Source organism: Solenopsis invicta, chromosome 4, assembly GCF_016802725.1.
Source record: "Solenopsis invicta isolate M01_SB chromosome 4, UNIL_Sinv_3.0, whole genome shotgun sequence".
NCBI classification, from domain to species: domain Eukaryota; kingdom Metazoa; phylum Arthropoda; class Insecta; order Hymenoptera; family Formicidae; genus Solenopsis; species Solenopsis invicta.
The window spans coordinates 26,648,683-26,674,408 of record NC_052667.1 but is presented as its reverse complement, the minus strand read 5'-3'; the positions used below and the strand labels follow the sequence as shown (position 1 = coordinate 26,674,408).

Below are 25,726 nucleotides of genomic sequence, written 5' to 3'. Positions count from 1 at the left end.
GGGTCGTTCATCGGAAACATCATGGGGTCGAAGCTTCTCGCGTTTAAAGAGTTCTCTGTATCTTCGAACTTATGAGAAGACATGCTCCATACCTCGTACAACTTGAGACCTGCACATAAAACTGATGTAAGTGAAAAAAATCGGCAAATCGTATTCGTTTCATGATATTACATACACGGTGTTTTCGGATGAAAGGACAAAGCACAGATGTGGATTTAGATGAAAAAATTTTATATTGGCTACAGTCATTATATAATAAATGAATTAAATTATATGGAATCCACTTTAACGAATTAGTTCACTAAGGATCCTCAGGTGAAAAGTTTTAAATCAAAGTTGAAACGATATACATCTAGAGAAGAATCTGTTGCGTGCATAAGGAAATGAATGTAGAAAATAAATAAATATTTGCAATATATAACAAAATTAGAAAGAGACATTTTATCGCACGTACATTTCTGCTTAATCTTGTATTGGCTTAAATTTAATTTAGAGTTTGTTTATAAATGAATCAATTCAATGAATCTGAATTAATTTCATTAATTTATTCCACTTCAAACTTTTACAACACAAAAATATAAGAAATGTTTAATTAAGAACTTAAACTATGAACGGTAGAAGATTGAAAAATCATACAAATACGAAATAAAAAGAAAACACTTTTTTGTCTGTAAATCTAAATACAAATCTCTACATAAACTCTAATCTATTGATTTATATACTAATTCAATTATAAAATTTATTGGCATATATATTGAAAAATTTGTTGATCTCAATATTACAAGATGAAGTCATATTCATTTACAGCTACCACTTTCTTAACCATCCAAACAGCTCACAACATTTATAAAAAATAAAATAGTAACTATTCAACTATTTCATAAGTATTTACTAAAATATTGAGTCATATATATTTAACAAAGTTTGCGGATATATATTTAACAAAGTTTTTCGGATTTGGTGTATTTCTATCGTTCTGCTGCAAAATTTTTCATATATAATTATTGTATATCAAATATGTAAATGTATATAATTATATACATATATTTATATAATTATGTATAATTATATAATCGTATATAATTATATATAATTATTCATAAATTTATGAAGTTACTTGTTTAAGAAAGTTGAAGAAATAGAGTAATCCCGAGAAATAATCCGGTATGTTTCGTGGTTTTTCATAATTTTGTATCATTTTCAAATATGGGGAATAAAAACAATTTTATAAACATCCGATATATTAATGCGCAATGCAGATTGGGCAATGTTGTAATTCGGCTATAAAATCTTTTCCTAAATACGTTACGACACAAAAACTGTTTTAACAAAGTTTTTCGGATTTGGTGTATTCTTATCGTTCTGCTGAAAAATTTTTCATATATAATTATTGTATATCAAATATGTAAATGTATATAATTATATACATATATTTATATAATTATGTATAATATGGATTTTGAAATAGGTCTCGTTAAACTTTCGCATTCGAGACTTTTCGCATTCGGAAAATAGATTAAAGTGCACGTGTATTCCTTAAGTGAGGCTCAAACGTGTATTCCTTGAGTCAGCCTCCTCTACAGAACTTCTTTGCGCAGGAAGAGCATTTTGATTCTTGTTATTACAATTCACTCGATGACGATTTAAACCACGTTTCCATGCATATCTTTTGCCACATGAATCGCACGTGAAAAACTTCCGTTTATTTGCAGGAACTCCGCTGTGACAGATCATGTGTTGATTACGTCTATGTTTAGTGTAGAACTTCAATGGGCACAAATGACAACTGACTTGTGGTTCATTGATGCCGCACTGTAATTTATGGTTAATTAAAAGATGCTCCCGTAGATAACTTTTACCACACAACTCGCACGAGAAAATCTTCCGTTTCTTGTTTGGTTTATCCAAAGCGTCCAAAGATATATCGTGATAGGTCATCATGTGTTCGTGAAATATGTGTCGCACATGGAACTTCTTTGCGCAGATATTGCAAGAGAATCTTGGTTTCTTGAGTCTGCACTGCGACTGATGACGTTGTAAACTTTTTAACAACGTGTACTTATTGTCACATAAGTCGCACGTAAAAATCACTTGTTCTTTTAGATCATTCATCGGATGATCCGAAGCAGTCGTCGAATTCGCGGAATCATTGAAGTTACTCGCGTCTAAAGAATTGTCCGTATCTTTGAACTCGTGAGAAGCTAGACTCCATACTTTGCTCACCTTAGGACCTGCACATAGAAATGTAAACGAAAGAATTAGTAGATTGCATTTGTTTCGTGAAAATGTTAATTATATACACGGCGTTCTCGACTGAAAAAAAGCTAAAGAATTAGATCAAAAAAGATTTTTATACCGGTTACAGTTATTATATGATAAATGAATTAATTTATATTGGAATTTATTACAATGAATTTGTTCATTAAATTTCACTAAAACGGATAAGATTTTTAATCAAAGCCGAAATAACATTTAGGCAACTAATGAGGAGTTTATTGCATGCATGAAGAGTCGAGTTTGGGGAAAAAATAGGAAGTAATAAAAATAACAAAGATTATTATCACCTTATGTACATCCGTGCCCTAAGCTTTTTTGGCTTTAAATTGAATTAGGATTTATTTATAAAAGAAAAACAATCCGATCATTCGGAATTTATTTCATTTTTTTTATTCCGTACTCTTATGATTAGATCATTTTACAAGAAATTGTCACAACACCTGAGAAGATGTTTCTAACATTCTTTTATAAAATATTTTTACACAGAAAGAGTATTTCAATTTTGGTTTTTCTTATTGCATTGCAATTTATGATTATTTAAACCACGCTTCCATGCATATCGATTGCCACATAAGTCGCACATAAAAATCATCCGGTTGCTTGGATCTACCTTGTGACAAATCAAATGTCGATTAAGAGTTTTTTCATTGTAGAACTTCTTTGCGCAAAACTTGCAATTGAATGTTGGTTTACGGCCGCAATGCAATTGATGACGCTTTAAATTATTTCGCAACGTGTATTTATTATTACATAAGTCGCACGTAAAAGTCTGCTGTTTTTTTGAATTATTTGTCGGATATTTCGAAGCGTTGGACGGCAACATCACAGAATTGATGAAGCTATTCGCGTCTAAAGGACTATCTATATCTCTGAACTCGTGAGAAGCTAGACTCCATACTTTGCTCACCTTAGGACCTGCACAGAGAAATGTAAACGAAAGAATTAGTAGATTGCATTTGTTTCGTAAAAATGTTAATTATATGCACGATGTTGTCTAAAAAAAAGCTTTAAAATTAGATAAAAAACGTTTATACTAATTACAGTCATTATATAAGTGAATTAATTTATATTAGAATTCATTTTAATAAATGTGTTCATTAAGGCTGAATAAGACTAAAAAAAATTTTCAATCAAAGCTAAAGTAATAAGTAATTTGGGTAACTAATGAAGAGGTTTGTTGCATGCATGAACAGTCAAATTTATGGAGAAAGCAATTGAAAGTAATAATAATAACAAAAATTACATATGTGCCTTAAAGTTTTATTAGTTTTGAATTTAGAATTTGTTTATAAACGAATCAATTTGATCATTCTGAAATAATTTTATTTTATTTTGTACTCCAATGATTCGTCGATTGTTTCATACAAAAATTGCTATTTTAAGATCTTATAAATTATGTACGTTAGAAAATTAACAAATCACATACAAGTGCAAAAAAAATATTTTATTAAATTTGTAAACCCAAACCCTGACTTAGACATAAACGTATTAATAATTTAACTATAAAATTTATTGACATAGTAGTTGCAAAAAATTCGTTGGTCTCAATATAAAAAATAGATTCATTTAATCATATCTCTTTTTAAATCATAAAAGTTATATCAAATTAACGAAGTTTGTCGATACATTTCAACGTATTTTTATTGTTTTATTGAAAAATATCAAGCATATTGCTTTGTTGAAAAATATAATATTTCGCAGTTGTCGCAAAAATTAATCTCTAAGTTATATTGAAATATGTAATGTATATTTATACGCATACATGATAAATGATTACATGGCATCAAGTTTACATGTCATAATTTGAAAAAGATATAGATGATCATATCATCTGCTGACAACAATCGCCTACTTTGACGAAACAAGTACATTACAAGCGTACATTAACCGCTTTTAGCGTCAAGTTTTTTTCTAGTTGACCTTCTCGTAGATCTTCCCAAAACTAAATTGGTGCGACACATAAGGAGATGTTTCTGAAGTTGGTCCCGTCTACAGAATGTTGTTCCACAGAAACAGCATTTCAATTGTCTGTTCAAATGTCTGCAAAGTTTGTCTCGCCGATAGAACTTTTTTGCGCAAAAATGGCAAATAAATTTTGGTTCTTTGTTGCCGCACTGTAACTTATGACGAGTTAAACTACCTCGATTCGTGTATTTATTACCACATAAGTCGCACGTAAAAGGCTGCTGTTTGTTTGGATCATTCGTCGGATAATTCGAAGTAGTGGACGGCAACATCACGGAATTATTGAAGCTATTCGTGTCTAAAGAATTGTCTGTATCTCTAAACTCGTGAGAAGCTAGACTCCATACTTGGCTCACCTTAGGACCTGCACAGAGAAATGAAAGAATTAGTAGATTGCATTTGTTTTGTAAAAATGTTATTTATATACACGATGTTCTCTGAAAAAAAAGCTTTAAAATTAGATAAAAAAACTTTTCTACTGATTACAGTCATTATATAACAAGTAAATTAATTTATATTAAAATTTATTTTAATAAATATGTTCATTAAGACTCATCTTAAGATCTGTACATAGAAATGAGAATGTAAGAATTTGAAGATGGCATTTGTTTCATGAAAATGTTATTAAGATCAAAATTATATTTAAGTAACTATAATAATAAGGAGGTTGTTACATGCATGAAGAGTCAAATTTGGGGAAAGAACAATTAACGTAATAAAAATAACAAAGATTATCACATGCACATCCACACATACATCTGTCCTTTAGACTTTTATTGGCTTTAAATTGAATTTAAGGTTTATGAAAAAACGCATCAATCTGATCGTTCTGAATTAATTTTAATTTTTTATTCTGTACTCTGATAATTAGATTATTTCACAAAAAATACATATTTTTTTAGGATTTTATGAATAATGTATGTTGAGATATTAACAATCACATGCAAGTATGAAGTAAAAAAAGAGTATTTCATCGAATTTGTAAATCCAAATACTGATCTATACGTAAATCTGTTATTAGTTTACCTTAAAAATTTATCAACACAGGATTTACAAAATTCGCTGTTTTTATAAAAAAATAGGTTTATTTAAAGATATCTTTTTTTTAATCAAAAAAATTATATAAATTTATAACAAAGTTTGTCGATACATTTCAGCATATTTTTTTTATGTTATTGAAAAATATTTCGCAGTCCTCGCAAAAATTAATTTCCAAGTCACACCATATTAAAAGATATAACGTACATACGCACGAATGATTAAGCATGAAGTTTACATGTCATTATCATTTCAAGAAGATATAAATGCTCATATATCTCTTGCTGACAACTATTATCTGCTTTTTACTTTTTTATTAACAAAGTAAGCATGTACATGAAACGCTTTTAACGTTAGGTCTTTTTCTAGTTGATATTGTCGTAGGCCTTTCACAAGTCAAATTTTTGCGACACGTAAGAAGGTGTTCCTGAATCTTGTTCTGTCTACAGAACTTTTTGCACAGATAGAGCATTTTCATTTGTTGTTTCTGCATCTTGATTGATGGCGACGTAAACTTAGTAGCAATGTGTATTTATTGCCACATGAGTCGCACGTAAAAATCTGCTGTTCGTTTGGATTATCCTTCGGAAGATCCAAAGCAGCCGTATGTTTCTTGTGCTTGGCCATGTGTTGGTGAAGGGTGTCGCGTCTGTTGAACTTCTTTGCGCAGAAAATGCAATTGAATTTTTGTTCGTTGTTGCCGCACTGTAATTGATGACGACGTAAACTTCTTAACAGCGTGAATTCATTGCCACATAAGTAGCACTTAAAAATCTTTCGTTTGCTTGGATCTACGTTGTGACAAATCATATGTCGATTAAGAGTTTTTTTAACGTAGAACTTCAATCCGCAGAACTTGCAATTGAATATTGGCCCGCAATGCAATTTATGACGACGTAAACTTTTTAACCGTTTGTATACATTGCCACATATGTCGCACGTAAAAGACTGCTGTATTTTTGGATCATTCGTCGAATAATTCGGAGCGCTGGACGGCAACATTACAGAATTGTTCAAGCTATTCACGTCTAAAGGATTTTCTGTATCTGTGAACTCATGAGAAGATAGACTCCATACATTGCTCACCTGAGGACCTGCACATAGAAATGTGAACGAAAGAATTAGTAAATTGCACTTGTATCGTAAAAATTTTAATTATGTACGTGGTGTTTTCAGCTAAAAAAAGGTTTAAAATTGAATAAATAAAGTTTTATACTAGCTATAGTCATTATATGAGTGAATTAATTTATATTAGAATTTACTTTAATAAATTAGTTCATTAAGGCTCATTAAGAATGAAAAATTTTTCAATCAAAGTTGAAATAATAGTTAATTTAAAATAATAGGCAACTAATGAAAAGGTTTGCATGCATGGAGAATCAAATTTGGAAAAAAATAATTGGAAATAGTAACAATAACAAAAATTATCTTATGTACATCAGCACGTACATCTATATTTTAGACTTTTATTGGCATTACATTGAATTTAGAGTTTATCTATAAATGATTTAAACTCATCATTCTAAATTAATTTTATTTTTTTATTCTGTACTCTGATGATTATATTATTTTACAAAAGATTGCTACATATTTCGTCAGACTTTTATAAATTATGTGTTAGGAGATTAACAAATCGTATACAAGTACAAAGTAAGAAAAATATTTTATCGAATTTGTAAATCCAAATTCTATCTATACGTAAGCCTAAATGGTAAATTTCTTATTAATTTGACTGTAAAATTTATCGACACAGGCTTTATTTGCTTTTCTTATTATAAGAAAATAGGTCCATTTAAAGATATCTCTTTCTTAATCAAAAGAGTTATATGAATTTATATATACCTATGTATATATACCTATAATAAAGTTTGTCGATACATTTCAGCACATTTCTTTTATTTTATTGAAAAATATTTCAGTTCTCGCAAAAATTAATTTCTAGGTCATATTAAAACATATAAGTATATATTATACGCACTAATGATTACACATGAAAGATACAGATGCTTAAATATTACTTGCCGACAAGTATCATCTTTTTATTTTTTTGTTAACAAAGCATATAAAGCGCTTTCAGCGAGGGGTCTTTTCTTAGTTGATACTGTCGGTCTAGGCCTTTCAGAAGCCAACTTTTTGCGACACGTACGGAGATGTTTCAGAAGTTCGTCCTGTCTATGGAATTTTTTTGCACAGAAACAGCATTTTGATTCAAAGTTACTGCATTTTAATTGATGGCGACGTAAACTACGTAGCAATGCGTATTTGTTGCCACATGAGCCGCACATAAAAGTCTTCTGTTCGTTTGGACTGTTTGTCGGATGATCCAAAGCGGCTGTGTGTTTGTTGTGATTTTCCAAGTGTTCGTGAAATCTGTCTCGCCTGTAGTACTTCTTTGCGCAAAAATTACAATTAAATTTTGGTTTCTTTTTACCGCATTGCACTTGATGACGACGTAAACTTCTTAACAATATGTATTTTTTGCAACATAAGTCGCACGTAAAAGATTGCTGTTTTTTTGGATCAGTCGTCAGATAATTCGAAGCGGTGTTCCGGAACCTAACGGAGTCGTTGAAACTACTCGTGTCTAAATATTTGTCTGTATTTTTGAACTTGCGAGAAGTCAGGCTCCACACCCTGCTCACTTTAGGACCTGCACATAGAAATATGAATAATAGTCTTAGTAGATGGCATTTGCTTCGTGAAAATATTAATTATGTACATAATGTTTTAGGCTGAAAAAAGTTTTAAAATTAAATATACGGAGTTTTATACCAGCTACATTATATAATTAGTAAATTAATTTATATTAGAATTCATTTTAATGAATGTGTTCATTAATACTAAAAGAATTCTCAATCAAAGTTGAAATGATATTTACGCATCTAATGACGAGGTTGGTTGCATGTGTGGAGAGTGAAAATTGGGAAAAAAATAATTGGAAATAATAACAATAACAAAAATTATCTTATGTACATCAGCACATACATCTGTGCCTTGGATATTTTTATTGGTATTACATTGAATTTAAAGTTTATTTATAAACGAATTAAACTAATCATTCTAAATTAATTACATTATTTTGTTCTGTACTATGATGATTAGATTACTTTACAAAAAATGTTATATTTTTTTTTAATTTGACATACAATTAGACTTACATACATTAGTAGGTTAACAAGTCACATACAAATGCAAAATGAAAAAAAATATTTTATCGAATTTATAAATCCAAATTATAATCTATACGTTAGCCTAAATGGCAAATCCGCTGTTAATTTAACTGTCAAATGTAATGACATAGAATTTATAAAATTCGTTGATCTCAATATAAGAAAACAGAAACAATTATTTATAATGATATCTTTTTTTAAATCATAAAAGTTATATAAATTTAACAAAGATTATCGATATATAATACTATAACATTCCTATTTTTAAATGTATTGAAAAATATTTTATAATTTTTGCAAAATTTAATTTTTGAATTATATCAAAATATATAATGTATATACACATAAATGATAAATGATTGCGCATCAAGTTTACATGTTATCATTTCAAGAAGATACAAATGCTCATGTCATCGGCTGAAAACCATCGCCCACTTTATCATCTTTTCGACAGCATATACATGAAGCGATTTTACAGTTAGTGTTAAGTCTTTTCCTAGTTGACATTCTCGTAGGCAATTTGGAAGTCAAATTTTGACGACACTTAAGGAGGTGTTTCTGAAGTTCGTCTCGTCTATAGAATTTTTTTGCACAGAAAGAGCATTTTGATTCGTTGTTACTGCATTTCAATTGATGGCGGCGTAAACCACGTTTCCATACATATTTGTTACCACATGAGTCGCATGTAAAAGCCTTCCGATTGTTTGGATGATCCGAAGCGACTGTACGTTTGTTGTGTTGTTTCAAGTGTTCGTTAAATCTGTCTCGCCTATAGAACTTCTTTGCGCAGAAATTACAACTGAATTTTGGTTTCTTGTTGCCGCACTGCAATTCATGACGACGTAAACTGTGTAAAAACGTGTATTTATTGCCACATAAGTTGCATATAAAAGATCGCCGTTTTTTTGGATTATTCTCAGGATAATTCGAAGTGGTGTTCTGGAGCATCACGGAGTCGTTGAAACTATTCACGTCTAAATTGTTTGCATCTTTGCACTCGTAAGAAGTTAGACTCCATACCTCGCTCACTTTAGGACCTGCACACAGAAATATCAATAATTGTGTTAGTAGATAGCATTTGCTTTGTGAAAATATTAATTATATACATGATGTTTTAAGCTAAAAAAGTTTTAAAATTAAATGTATGGAGTTTTATACCAGCTACAGTCATTATATAATTAGTAAATTAATTTATATTAGAATTCATTTTAATAAATTTGTTCATTAATACTCATTAAGACTGAAAGAATTCTCAATCAAAGTCGAAATGATATTTAGGCATCTAATGAGGAGGTTGCATGTATGGAGAGTAAAAATTGGGAAAAAAATAATTGAAAATAATAACATTAACAAAAATTTTCTTATGTACATCAGCATGTACATCTGTGTTTTAGACTTTTATTGGCATTACATTGAATTTAGAGTTTATTTATAAACAAATTAAACTAATCATTCCAAATTAATTTCATTTTTTCATTCTGTACTCTGATAATTGGAATATTTCACAAAAAAATGTTTTATTTTTTTAGGATTTGACATACATTTAGACTTACATACATTAGCAAATTAACAAGTCACGTACAAGTGCAAAATAAAAAAAATATTTTATCAAATTTATAAATCCAAATTATAATCTATACGTAAGTCTAAATGGCAAACCCGCTATTAGTTTAACTGTAAAATGTATTGACATAGAATTTGTAAAATTCGTTGATCTCAATATAAGAAAACAGAAACATTCATTTGTAAAAATAAATCTCTTTTTAAATCACAGGAGCTATATAAATTTAACAAAACTTGTCGATATACTACAACAAATTCCTGTTTTAAAATGTATTGAAAAATATTTTACAGTTTCTGCAAAACTTAATTTTTGAATTATATCAAAATATAAATATATGTACGCATGATAAATGATTGCACAGCATCAAGTTTACATGCTATCATTTTAAGAAGATGTAAATGCTTATACTATCGGCTGACAACTATCGCCTACTTTATCATACTTTTCGATTTTAACAGAGCATGTATATAAAACGATTTTACAGTTAGCGTTAAGTCTTTTCCTAGTTGACATTCGTGTAGGCACTTTGGAAGTCAAATTTTTGGGACATTTAAGGAGGTGTTTCTGAAGTTCGTCTCGTCTACAAAATTTTTTTGCACAGAAAGAGCATTTTGGTTCATTGTTACTACATTTCAATTGATGGCGGCGTAAACAACATTTCCATGCATATTTGTTACCACATGAGTCGCATGTAAAAGCCTGCCGTTTGCTTGGCTTATTCGTCGGATGATTACGGCATTTCAATTGATGGCGACGTAAACCATGTTCCCATGCATATTTGTTACCACATAAGTCGCATATAAAAACCTGCCGTTTGTTTGGGTTATTCGTCTGATGAATACTGCAATCCAATTGATGGCGGCGTAAACCATGTTTCCATGCATATTTGTTACCGCACGAGTCGCATGTAAAAGCCTTCCGTTTGTTTGGATTGTTCGTTGGATGATCCGAAGCGACTGTACGTTTGTTGTGCTGTTTCAAGTGTTCGTTGAATCTGTCTCGCCTGTAGAACTTCTTTGCGCAGAAATTACAATTGAATTTTGGTTTCTTGTTGCCGCACTGCAATTCATGACGACGTAAACTTCTTAACAGCGTGAATTCATTGCCACATAAGTCGCACATAAAAGATCGCAGTTCTTTTGGATTATTCATCAGATAATTCGAAGCGGTGTTCCGGAACACCGGTGTTCCGGTCCTCACGAAACTACTCGCGTCTAAAAAATTGTTTGCATCTTTGCACTCGTGGGAAGTTAGGCTCCATACCTCGCTCAATTTAGGACCTGAAAATAGAAACGTAAATAAAAGAATTAGTAGATGTCATTTGTTTCGTGAAATTCTTATTACATCATGTTTTCATCTGAAAATAAAACACTTAAATTTAGGTACAGAAAAGGTATACTGGCTACGTCATTATATGATAAGTGGATTAACTTTATTGGGATACACTTAAATGAATTAGTTCACTAGCATCATAATGTGAAAGGTTTTCAATTAAAATCGAAACAATGTTTCTCCTAAGAAGAGTCTATTACATACTATACATCTATGCTTTAGGCTCCTATTGACTTGAATTAATTTAACAGTTTGTTTATAAATGAATCAATCTGATTATTCTGAACTAATTTTATTCATGTGTTCCACACACCCAAACCACGAGCGGACGTACGCACGAACATACACAAACACAGAAGTTTAGAATTTTATAACAAAAAAATGTTATCAAATATTTTTTTATTCACAACTTTAAAAAGTATGCATTACAAAGTTATCAAATCATATATATTCAAAAAAAAGTTTTTATATATAGATTCTCAAATAAATCTATAAATCAAAATCACTAAATTATACATACACAAGTTTATATCTGTTAATTTAACTATAAAATTAATTGACATAAGCAATAACTGCAAAATTCAATGATTTCAATAGTAAAAATAAATTTAACTTTTTTTTTATTCACTACATGCGATAAAAACAATGTTTACCGATTTTCGCCAGTACACTAAATCTCTGTCGTTTTGAAATATATTTTATACCAAACTTTATCTCTAAATCTTATCGAGATATAGGCACACATACATGCAAATGATTAAATTATTGTGTCGTAATTAATATCAGGTTTATACGTTACTTCAAGAGTAGAGATATGTAGATGTGCATACATCTGTTAAAAACAACAACTTTAACAGAATCTATATTTATATGAATCTAAATTTGCATCGTATAGTTAATATTTCTAACGATCGGATTACAATTTGATCTCTTTCCAGCGGCTGTATATATGTTGTGTTTGACAAGGTGTTCGTGTAACCTGTGTCGCCTGTAGAACTTCTTTGAACAGAAATAGCAATTGAATTTTGGTTCCTGGTTACCGCACTGCAATTGATGACGTTTTAAATTACGTAGCAACGTGAATTTATTGCTACATAAGCCGCACGTAAAAAACTGTTGTACTTTTGGATCATTCGTCGGACGATCCGAAGCAGTTGTTGGCAACATCCCGGAATCATTAAAGCTACTCGCGTCTAAAGAATTGTCCGTATCTCTGAACTCATGAGAAGATAGGCTCCATACATTGCTCACGTGAGGACCTGCACATAGAAATGTGAACGAAAGAATTAGTAGATGGCATTTGTTTCGTAAAAATGTTAATTATATACATGGTGTTTTCGGTTAAAAAGTTTTAAAATTGAATAAATCATGTTTTATACTAGCTACAGTCATTATATGATAAGTCAATTAATTTATATTAAAATTTATTTTAATAAATTTATTCATTAAGAGTCATTACGACTGAAAAAATTCTCAATCAAAGTCGAAATGATATTTAGGCATCTAATGAGGAGATTTGTTACATGCATAGAAAGTAAAATTTAAAGAAAAAAAAATAGAAATAATAAAAATAACAAAGATTACCTTATGTACATCCGCATGTACATCCGTGCCTTAGACTTTTATTGGTTTTAAATTGAATTTAGGGTTTAATTATAAACAAATCAATCTGATCATTCTGAATTAATCTCATTTATTAATTCTGTATTCAGAAGATTATGACATTTTACAAAAAAATTATGTATTTGTTTTAAAAATTTAATAAATTGTTAGGAGATTAACAAATTAGATGTAAGTGCTAAATAAAAAAATAGTTTATCGAATAAATGTGTAAATCTAAATACTCTCTCTCTCTCTCTCTCTCTCGCTGATATATTCGTACGTCTAAATGATAAATCTGTCATTAATTTAATTATAAAAAAATTTATTGTCTTTTTAGAGGCTTTTGAAAATTTGATGATTTCAATATAGATAATAAAATAAATTCATTCAAAGCCTCTTCTTTAACCACTAGAGTTATATGAATTTAGCAATGTTTGCTGATACATTTCGGCGTATTTCTATTGTTTTTCTGAAAAATATTTGATACAGTTCTCGCAAAATAACTTAATCTCTAAAGTATATCAAAATGTGTAAAGTGTGTATATTTACGTGAATAATAATTGATTACGTCGCATCAGGTTTACATATTATCGTTTTAAGATGTAGATGTTTATATCATATCATTTACTGCAAAAGATTACCTTTTAACTTTAACAAAACATGTACATTAAACGTTTTTAGCGATTGTGTTAAATCTTTGTAGCTGATTTTCTCTCTTTAGGAGTCATTCTCCCTTTGGGAGCTGATTAGAATTTATTGGCACACTTAATGCGGTGTTTCCGAAGTAGGCCGTTCGTGTAGAACTTCTTTGCACAATAACAGCATTCCAATTTTGGTTCCTTGTTACCACATTGTAATAGATGGAGATTTAAACTGTTTCTATGTAAATAATACTTGCCACATAAGTGGCACGTCAAAAACTGATGTTTTTTTCCAACTTTGCCTGCACGTTTGAACTCATAGGTAGATATGCTCCGTACCTCAGACACCTTGAGACCTGCAGATAAAATTAGAGTGAGTGAAAAAAGATCATTTGTTTCGTGAATTTGCTGATTATATTCATGATGTTCTTGGATGAAAGAAAAAAAAGGCAAATTTGAATTTGAATAAAAATAAAATGTTGTATTGGCTACAGTCGTTATATAATAAGTTATATTATAAATTACGAATAAAGTTACATTGAAATTTACTAATTTAATAAATTATTTATTGAGGATCATTGATTGAGGAGGGTGTCAATAAAACTAAAATTTAGGTAACCAGTGAGGAATTTGTTGTTTAGAAAGTTGAAAAATTGGAAAAATTGGAACTACATAAAAGTGAGAAAAATTATTATCTTTTCACACATATACATTTATGTATTGGTTTTAAACTTGAGCTTAGAGTTTATTTGTAAGCGAACCAATCTAATCATTTTGAATTAATTTTATTCATTTATTTCACACTGAAATTTATAATTTCACAAAAAAATTGTTATCAAAAATTTTTTATTTAGAACTTTAAAAATTATGCATTAGAGGATATGCATTAGAGATATGCATTAGAAGACTAACAAAGTATATTCGAGTCCAAATAATATTGATTTGTTATATAAGTTCGTTCGGTTTTTCATTGAAACAAGGTAAACAAAAAAATCGAACGATCTTATGTAACAACTCAATAGTTTCAAAAAATAGCTTCTAGAATAAATCTGTAAATCCAAATTCCTAATCTGTACATAAGTTTAAACAATAAAGATTTTATGCAAATATTTTAGAATATTCATGACATTATATGTATCATGTGCTATTAAGGTAAACGTTAGAAATATCATCACCTTATTGCACGTACATTCATGTCTTAAACTCATATATTGGCTTTATTAATTTAGATTGTGTTTACAAATTAATTAATTTAATCATTCTGAATTAATTTCATTTATTTATTCCACACACACACACACACACACACACACACACACAATTATTCTTACGCGCACGCTCCCAGACACATACAAACGTTTACGATTTTCCAACCAAAATCGTTATGTAATATTTTTTTATTTAGGAATTATTTTTAGGAATAATGTCCATTTTAGGAGATTAACACAAATCATATAAATTTAAAATAAAAAATACTTTCTCGAACATGTTTATAAATCCAAATACTGATCTCTACACAAGCTTAAATATTAAGTCTATTATTAATTTAATTGCAAAATTTATTGGCATAGGCATTGCAATATTTGCTGATCTCAATATTAGAAAATAGATTGGTTTAACACTGCTTCTTTCTTAATCACTAGATGTCATACGAATTTAACAAAGTTTGCAGATACATTTCTGCATATCCTTGGCATTTCGCTGAAAAATATCGCACAGTGCTTTCTTTGTAAAAGCTTAGCTCTAAATTAAACTAAAATATGTACACACGATCACATCATTAAAAACCTCGCAAAATGTTCCTCGCGTTACAATTTAATGCTATGCATGCATTTTGCGTGCGACTGCCAGCGATGCTTATGCTTGAATTTCCTGCCGCAGACGGGACACTTGAAGGATGGCTCTTTGCCGCATTCCACTCGTATATGATTCTTTAGGGAGCCGCGCCACAGGTAACGCTTACCACACTGGTAGCAGATCCACGTCTTCCGCAAAAAGACTGAAAAAGAAGAAAAAATCGTCGTAATATGTAATACTGAAGATCAAATGTTGTCTTTTGTACTATTAAGTCACCCTTTTCTCCCCTTCGTCAAACACATGTACTCTGAATGATAGCAAAATCACGTGATTACGAAATCATGTCTATTACGATTTAATTTTTCTGTAAATGAAAGAGCGTATTAAGCTGCAAAAAAATTGCATGGGTGTTACGGATGTTCTTTTAATCGACTTTCCGCTAAAGCTCTTATTGTTGCAACTCATTTAATTGATCTAATACATTTTGCAATTCTAAAATTCATATTATAGCGCTACAAAGGAGGGGAAACCTTAAAAATTATTCTCTTCACGTGCAAATTAATTTTCTAACTTTTTATGTAAATGGATGGATGGGGGGGGGATATATGTTTACCAAAGCAGTACACATTTTCATCGAATTGTTGAGAAAATAGAAAAGGGGTAGTTATTTGTTTCATGATAATATGATGATTGATTTACACTAAAAATGGTTCCTTTTAGAATACGTGATGGGATTTAGTAGAAGATAACTTTTGCTAGCAAAATAGAACTGAATCTTTATTAATGTTAAAAGTTCTGCACCATTTGTACCATGTTTTCTTGTGTGGCACAAATCGTTTCAGGATATACAAAGGACACTCTTAAATCAACAACAATTGTTGCAGTTAAATTATGATTTATAAAAAAAGTATAAAGTTTTTAAATTGTGCAATTACCACACAGAATATATAATTTTTTTAAACGTATAACAATGGTACTATTTTTAATAAATAAAATCCGAGTGAGTATCTTTGTATTTCCATTTAAAAGTCTTCCTATTTTAATCCAAGTGGATTGAATTATAATTTAAAAAAATAAAAAAAGTAGTATGTACCTTTGTCAGCCCATTTGAGGATCTTCCAATTCAAGTGGTATGTACGTATTCCAATGGAAAATAACATTTAATCTCAAAAAATTAAAAATGATACAGTACAAAATGAGAAAATTGAAATAAAAAGATTTTTTAATGTAAAAAAAACTTGACTAGGCCTCTAAATATAGTGAGTAAATGTTACATAGAAAAAAATGAATAAAATTTACTTCATTAAACATTATTAAAATTATAATGGTTATAATTAAGATTATAATGGCTTTTTTACAATGTTGCTTAAATGCTAATACAATCTAATCTTAAATCTATCTAGCAAAATCGCTTTTATAACGCATATCTTATAAACTTAAAGTTAGCTTATTCTATTTACTTTCACAACATACATATAACGCACGCAGTACATACTGCGCACATTTTTCTTTATAATTCAAATCCAAACAATCGATTGATCGATTTAGCAGGTGCTCGTGTAAAAAGACTCATGTTGCATGTTCATTTGGCTCTAGACGTTGTCATGTCTCTTGATGATCGTAAGGCGTGAACATTTGATGTAAGATGCGATTGTAGTCTGTGCTTGTATTTGAATCTCCTGCCGCAAAGAACACAAGTAAATTTCGGTTCCTTGCCGCACAGTCGTAGATGGGTATACATTGAAGACTTTCGGGCGTAGATCTTGCCACAAAGCCTGCACGGGAACACTATCACTGGATCTCGATCACCTGAAAGACAGATTATAAATATTGTGTATATGCATTCTAGAGTGCGTCTCGCGGTAACCTTCGGATCGATTTCTCTCATACATTATGCGACAAAAAAATAGTTTACTATAAATTCGATAATATTAGAATTCGTCTAAGAATCTTTCGGAAAGAGACTAAATTATTTGACAAATAAATAGGATCCACGAGATAATTTTATCGTGTTAACAAAAATCATTTAGTACATCTTATAATGCTCCTGTTGTTAATAAGTTTATAACTGATGTAAACACTTTTAATAAATTGAATATATTCAGCGTAAATAGGAAAGGTGGAGACAGATTCCTTAAGCAAAAATGACTATATTTTTTATGTTAATTATAGAGTAACTGAAATTTAACGTAAAAAAACTTTAAAATGTTCATTATAAGATCATAATGCTAAATGTTTAAAACTTGCAAAAGTTTGTATTATTATTTAGATTTTTATATTTTTCTTAATTTTGGTTTATTTTACCTTATAATACAGTAAAATGGGTCAAACCTAATGAGCTAAGACTAAGAAATAATTTAACTCATTTACAATATTTACTTTATATATATTTAAAAATTAATTTTTAATTAACCATTTTATAAAATGTTTATCATAAATTTTGCAAAAGAGAAAAATTCGCGAAATGTATGAAAGATATAATCACATTTCCAAATACATTTTTCTAATTAATTTATAATTTTCAAGACAAAAAAGTTTGTAAAGAATTTAATGTAAATGATATTGTTCAGTAATAATAAATTAAATACGAACGTATCTTATGTTTGCACTCAAATGCATAAACTTCATCAGAATAATTATATTGTTTACACATATGCTAAACGATTAACCCTTTGAGTATTATAGGCATGTACGAGCTCAGAGTATTCTTTCTTTTTAATTTTCCATTTTATCTAAAAAATAATTAATGCTTATAAATATCAAATAAAACACAAATGTGAGAAAAACATACATATCTTAATAAAAATCTTATATCCATCTGCATGTTAGAAAGCCATGCGATTTTTTTAAGCTTGATGTTAGTAGGAAGAACTTTACAACTTTCAGCATTATGCCGTCTTGTACTCAAAAAGTTAAAGACATTATTTAAAAACTATTACTACCAATAAATTAAAAATCATAGAATTATTCTGTTTAAACAGATCTACAAAAATATAAAATATACATATAGGACTTAAAATATTCATCTATCTCTTTCTCTCTCCTCCTTTCTGTTTTGATTTTCGTGTTTCAATTTATTGTAATAATAAAAAGAGGAAAAATGAAACAGCATAAATGTGATTGCATTGTTTTATTAGAAAACTTCCATAGTTGTATTTATCCAAGAACGATCAGCATAAAATTATTATGAATTCTAAATATTTTCATAAAAATTTCTGAAGAAATAGAAACTAAAATGTTGAATTCCGATTGTTAATGATTTTAACATAGAATCTTAAAAAAATACCGAGTATTTTAAATAGTTTTAAAATACATAAGAAATACGATCGTTCCTGAATTTTATCTTTTTAATAAATAAATAATGTATTCTTATATAAAAACAAAACTATGCATTATTTATACATCTTGAACATATAGTCCAACAGTTTTATTCGTTATTGAACATATTTGTGAATTGAGTTGTGATGTTTCATGAGATGGTGCTTATGTTTGAACTTTCTGCCGCAAATGCCGCAAGCAAAGCGTGGCTCGACACCGCACTCCATTCGTTTGTGCAGACTCAAAGATTCTCTCCACTTGTATATCTTGCCGCACGTGTTGCACTGGTAACAGCACGATAAGCGCGACGAGTACCTTTGTAAATCTGAAACATATACGCAACAATTTGGTTTCATTCATATCAAATTAACAATTGATGTCAATGTTGATGGCATGCGAAGGAACTTTATTTGAGAAAATCAATCTTGGCAGGTTTTAGTTTTAATCTATTCTTCAATCATTCGTGAAATATTAAATTTGATTTTATATCGATATACCGGTATTGTATGCTCTTTAATTTTTATAAAAAATCTTGTTCTGGCAGTAAATATTGACGTATAATTAAAATAATCAAATTTTCATATTACGGTTTATAAATATAATGCAGTCACTTGTTAACGTTATATTGTTATAGGTGTACATTATATAGCAATCGAATTCCTATTAGAGCTTATTAAAATATCTAAGAGATCAAATATCTGAATTTGATAAAATTGAATATTATAAATGGAGATCAAAATCAAGAAATTTTTGATGTCAGAGCTGATACATAATTGTGTGACTACTATTATATTTTGTCAAATAATGATCGTTGATAAACACTTTACCGGTCCGTGTAACTGCTTATAACGCTAAACATGCATCTTTATATTTCAATTCGTGTTTAATAAATTGACACAAGTCAGTTCAAATTAATAATACTTTAGTATGTGTGAATGCATTCAATTTATTTCATTAAATTTTCTCATCTTCCACAATTTTTTTCTGATAAGCGTATGAAGATATCAATAGATATGGTCATTGAACATATTTGAGTGAATTGAGTTGTAATGTTTCGTGAGATGGTGCTTATGTTTGAACTTTCTGCCGCAAATGCTGCAGGAAAAACGTGGCTCGATACCACACTCCATTTGTTTATGCTTAAACAAAGATTCTCTCCATCTGTATATCTTGCCGCACGTGTTGCACTGGTAACAGCGCGACGAGTACCTTTGTAAATCTGAAACATATACGCAACAATTTGATTTCATTCATATCAAATTAACAATTGATGTCAATGTTGACGGCATGCTAAAGAACTTTATTTGAGAAAATCAGTCTTGGCAGGTTTTAGTTTCGATCTATTCTTCAGTCATTTGTAAAATATTAAATTTGATTTTATACCGATATGTAGGCTCTTTTATTTTTATAGAAAAATATTGTTCCGGCAAATATAGACGTATAATCCAAATAATCGAATTTTCATATTACGGTTTAATATTCTTCAGTACAAGTATAAACTGATCAGAAATAATATTCACATATCATCTTTAATTCCATACAAATAATTAAAATATAAGAAAATAACCGATCGCTATGAATACGACAGAAAAAATATGCTTAATGAATATGTTATTACTGGAAAATATGCACGTCGCTCGACTATATTAAATGAACATTTCTGTTTAATTGATTTTATCTGAATTGTTATATATTGCAAAATTAAGAGGAAAAAAGAACAGGAATAAATTAATATTTTTAATATTAGTTTGTGTATATTTCAAATAATGTTGATTTGTTTATTAAAAATATGTATATGATAATTTATAATAAATGTATATAATGCATATGACAATTTTATTTACGTATAAACAGTATGTATGGCAGTATGTAAAACAGTCGTAAAAAATCGAATATTACATTCATATATTACAAATATTATTATGTAAATAAAATGCTCAATAGAGAAATCTCATAAATATAATGCAGTTACTTGTTAACGTTATATTGTAGGTGTACTATATATTATATAACAACCGATTCCTATTAGAGCTTCTTAAAATATCTAATCGACCAAATACCCGAATTTGATAAAATTGAATATTGTAAATGGAGATCAACATCATGAAATTTTTAATGTCAGCGCTGATACATAATTGTGTGATTACTATTATATTTTGTTAAATAATAATCGTTGATAAACATCTTACCGGTCCGTGTAACTGCTTATAACGCTAAACATGCATCTTTATATTTCAATTCGTGTTCAATAAATTGACACGAGTCAGTTCAAATTAATAATACTTTAGTATGTACGAATTGATTTCATTAAATTTTTTCGCGAATTTTCTCATCTTTCACAATTTTTTCTGATAAACATATGAAGATATCAATAGATATTGTCATTGAACATATTTGAGTGAATTGATTTGCGATGTTTCGTGAGATGATGCTTATGTTTGAACTTTCTGCCGCAAATGCCGCAAGCAAAGCGTGACTTGACACCGCACTCCATTCGTTTGTGCCGATGCAAAGAGTTTCTCCATTTGTATATCTTGCCGCACGTGTTGCACTGGTAACAGCGCGATAAGCACGAAGAGTACCTTTGTAAATCTGAAACATGTACGCAATAATTCGATTTCATTCATATCAAATTAACAATTGATGTCAATGTTGGTGGCGTGCTAGGAAAGCTTATTCGAGAAAATCAGTCTTGTCAGGTTCTAGTTTCGATCTATTCTTCTCATGTTATTAACCCTTGAATACCTCGTCATAAACAGTAATTTTTTTTTGAATGCTTAAACATATTTATTAAGTAATTTAAAGTAGCCATTATTTCGTATCTTTATTTTTAGATTCTATCCTTTTTTAATCCATATTTCTAATTCATTTTCCTAATTTATTTCAATCTATATTTTTCTAATATGATATTAAACAGAATACTAATCTCAATATAATACTGATCTTAAAAACTTAAGATATCTCGGTATTAAAAGGTTAATAAAATCACAGATTAAGTATCATGATGACTTGTCAGTTTCGAGCGATGCCGCGTGATTTTTCTCAATGTGTCGCTTCAAATTATTCTTCCACTTGAATTTTTGACCACAGTAAGTGCATTCGAGCTTTCGCTCAATTCCACATTTGGTTTTTTCTTGATGCTGTTCCAAATGCTCTTTCCACAAAAAAATTTTTTGGCAGCCACGACAAATCCGTGATTTTGACTTATCGGATTCAGAGATTCGAGAACTACCTAAAAAAAATTAACAGCATGATCAATACAACATGACAGTGATTTCTTTTAAATAATTAGATTGAGATTAGAGAAAGAAAGAGAGAGAGAGAGAGAGAGAGAGAGAGAGAGAGAGAGAGAGAGAGTAAACTCTTCAAAAAAGTGTAATCTTAGAATGTACATAATTCGAAAATGTAAGTTGCTATAAATAATCGGGAAATTTTTCGCATCAATTTTCGCATGTTTGAACAAAGAGATATCTACTCTGAATCAATAAATGTGATTAAAAATTTTTTTCATAATTAACCAAGAGTAAAAGACTACTCTTAACTCGTTGCCATTATTTTACCCAAATAATATTAATTTTTGGAATAATAGTTAAACTTGATACACATAAACACCACAGAAACATAAATACAAATGACACGGAATCAACTTTCTCGACGATGTTGTGATAAAACAGAACTTCACTTCTCACACACAATTTTCCCAGGGTACGAAAATCTTCATTTTGATGTTAAATTCGTGCACCATTTTAAACACAAACGTTTATAAAGGCAATATACTACATTTAACGATTTAACAACCTGATATACAAACGAAGAAGATAATAAAAATGCAGCACACAGTGCCGTTTCTTTTTGTATAATTTTATTTTCTGTATTTGGTTTATTCATTCACAATCAGTTTAAAACACTTTTTAATTTTTACGTTAATTATTTCAGAAAGTATCGCCTTTATTGATGATTATACCGAAACACTGGTTGATATTTATCGTATCATCTATCGTTACGGAACTTCTTTCGTTTGGTGTTATCTGAAAAGAAATAACACCATTTAAATTTATCAGAGTGTTGCTTTACTTCGCCGATAAGAAGAAACTATTTGATTAAATTTGTTATCTTTTAATGTAGGATAAATAAAAAGGATAAAAGAAGAGTCGGGATAATTAACGAAGGAATGTGCAAAGCGGTTAAAGTCAAAGTTCTAGAAACGTTCCGTTTCACTTGCTACAGTCTTAAATGAGCCACGACAATAACATCGAAGAATCAAAATAAACACGTGTGATTTAGCCCGATGCTCCGAATCGACTCGGACGAAACTCGCCTATTGTATCGCGAAATGGGAAGCGTTTGCTTACGATCCTGCGCAGAGAGTCAGGACATCTCTGTTTGGTATACTTACGATCACGATCTACGGTCGTGATATACGTGAAATGGTTAAATCGCCTACAGTAAATTTTGCCACTGTAAACCAATTGGGTTTTTCTGAATATCATACAATTGATTTATCTTACAACTCAAGGCGACATCAGAAAATCCTATTTCGTAACGTCGAGTCCAATTCGAGATTTGTTTAACGTTAAAATAGAGTCTTCTTCCTTTATTCTGCAATTTAGTGTCCATTTGAAAATTATTTTTTGGAACTGAGAAAAGTATGTAAGAAAAAAAAATAAGAGTAATTTTTTTGTAATCTCGTGAGAAAACCTCACTCGAACATCTCAAGCGAGAGTATCGCTCAAATCGCCTTAAAGCCGCTGGGCGGGAATAAAAAATGAATACAACGTCATTTTTATCTTACTTTTTATTATCCGCTTTATGCATTCATTGGTTTGTTGAACCAGTTGTGAACGTAAATCAAGTGTAACTTGAGCTGACGGTTGCGTCGAAGTTTCGCATTGCACACCGGACACGTGTACTGCGGTTCCTTACCGCAATCCTCGCGTTTGTGTCTCGTCAGGGACGGTTTCCACGTGTACTGCTTACCGCATGCGTCGCAGGTGTACTTGCCACGGTATCGCCTATGGTAATCTTGAGGTCTGTGAGGCCTCATGTCATCGTTATCTGAAAAGAAAGTATAATATTAGCAAGTGTTCTTAGCACGTTGCAACCTCACTTAGATCAGATTTTTTTCTTAATTCTTCATCGAGCCGTGGCAGTTTATTAACATCCTCTTTTTTATTTTCTTAAAAGAGAATATTGGATTATATTTATCGCCTGCATTAAATTTTTATCAATTTCAGTTATATGATTTTAAAATTGGATATACGTTATTCGCAATTTAAGATCATTCGATGGAAGTTCAGGAATTTCAATAGGTATGTAGGAAATTAGTGTAGTCGATAAGCCTGACGTTTCTAATTTACATTATAATTTATTCTCTATTATTGCATTATGTTCCTTAAATTCATATAGAAGAAAAAGATAAGGTGTATGTTCGTACTTTATATATATATATATATACAATTTTTATTTTGATAATCAGTCTCTCCAGTTCTTCTAAATTATTATTTATTTTGTGTGAGTGTTACACAAAGAAAGTATAGGTCTTCTAAAGAAATGATTAGCTAATAATGATTGTAATGCATTAATTTTGTACAATAAAATGTGACAGTAATTATTTTCCGAATAAACGTGATACATTCATTGTCGAAATAATAATTAAAATCGTTATTTTCATTATAAATACAAATATTATTATCACAGAAAGAAGGTAATGCGAATTTTATGATAAGTGACAGTCAGATATTATGTATAAAAAGATTACACATTCAAATTAAAAATTTTAGATTATTTTTAATATCTGACTCTCTCTCTCTCTCTCTCTCTCTAAATAAATAAAACATATTGTTATTTTAAATTAAACATTAATTTAAACCAAATTAAATTAAACATAAAATATTGCAATATAAATTGTAAAAATCATACCTTTAAATACAAACTAATGCAAAATTAATTATATTGGATACTATTTTTATCAAAAATATTATTCAAATGAAAAGCTCTCTTATAAATTAAAAACTTTCAATTTGTACAAACAATAATATTAAATGGAAACGAGTTTTAATGATAATATGAAAAATTAAAATAAAGAAATTTGAGATTGATTTAACATAATTTTCTTTCACATTTATTCTATTAAACAAAAAATTGAAAAATTTAATATTACATCTTCCAAAATATTGAATGCATGTGTATGTATATGTATACGTACACCACAGACATACGCACACATATAATATTAAATATTATTAAAATAATAATACATATAGCAATTAATATATATTAAACATAAAAAATACTGAAATATTAACATTCAGACAAGCAAAAATATATACAATTTAAGAAAAATGAAAACATTCGTGATAAAGTTCCATCGTTTACGTATACGTTATGATATTGTGCAGTTTATGATAGTATTATGTAGACTTCCTTGATTGCGGTTGATCATTCCAAATGTTCTTGCCATTTGGAAGGACTAAATTATGGACGTTGATCATGTGTTTCTTCAACATCCACTTATGTCTAATTTTTGAACCGCATATAGAACAACTGTATTGCGGATCTTTTCCACATTCTTCTCGTTCGTGTCTGACCAACGATTGCATCCACTTGTATTCTTTCCCACATTTTGAACAAAAGTGTCTACCCAGCCTCTTGTAATAGTCCGATATGATGTACTGTGCGGAATCTGAAAAAAAAACAACAAGCGATATGTTAATTCAAACACTTATTGATGCATCTACAGATCGATCCGTTTATGTGGATTAAAGTGTTTAATTTTCTGTCACTTTAGATAACGCGTCAATTGATTATATCTGTATCATTAATTTATATGTGATAAAAATATTATATGCATCAAATATCGATATGCATCAAATATCGTATATGTATGTTAATCGTTTTCTATTTTCTTTTAAACATAAACAAATGGTTAAATTATTATTGCTATTAATATTTTAGTTTTTTATTTTATAATAATTATTGTCAAATCATTAAGATATTCTTCTTTTGCAGAAAAATTAATCTTA

General features: G+C 29.5%; 1 protein-coding gene across 5 annotated transcripts in view; it reads right to left on the bottom strand.

Moving 5' to 3' along the window:
• Window positions 1-25,726, bottom strand: part of LOC105196315 (longitudinals lacking protein, isoforms A/B/D/L) — a 291,818-nt gene that overhangs the window by 15,754 nt on the left and 250,338 nt on the right. Inside the window, exon 7 of one of the 5 annotated variants that reach the window (XM_026132735.2) lies at window positions 4,003-4,606. The exons of 2 other annotated variants lie outside the window; for them this stretch is intronic. In XM_026132735.2, coding sequence (XP_025988520.1) covers window positions 4,161-4,606 — 446 coding nt within the window. In that variant the 3' untranslated portion in view covers window positions 4,003-4,160. Of the gene's footprint in view, window positions 1-4,002; window positions 4,607-6,800; window positions 7,931-23,481; window positions 23,760-25,726 lie in introns of those variants that run through there. 2 more of the 5 variants (XM_026132734.2, XM_026132738.2) reach the window with 2 other exon arrangements.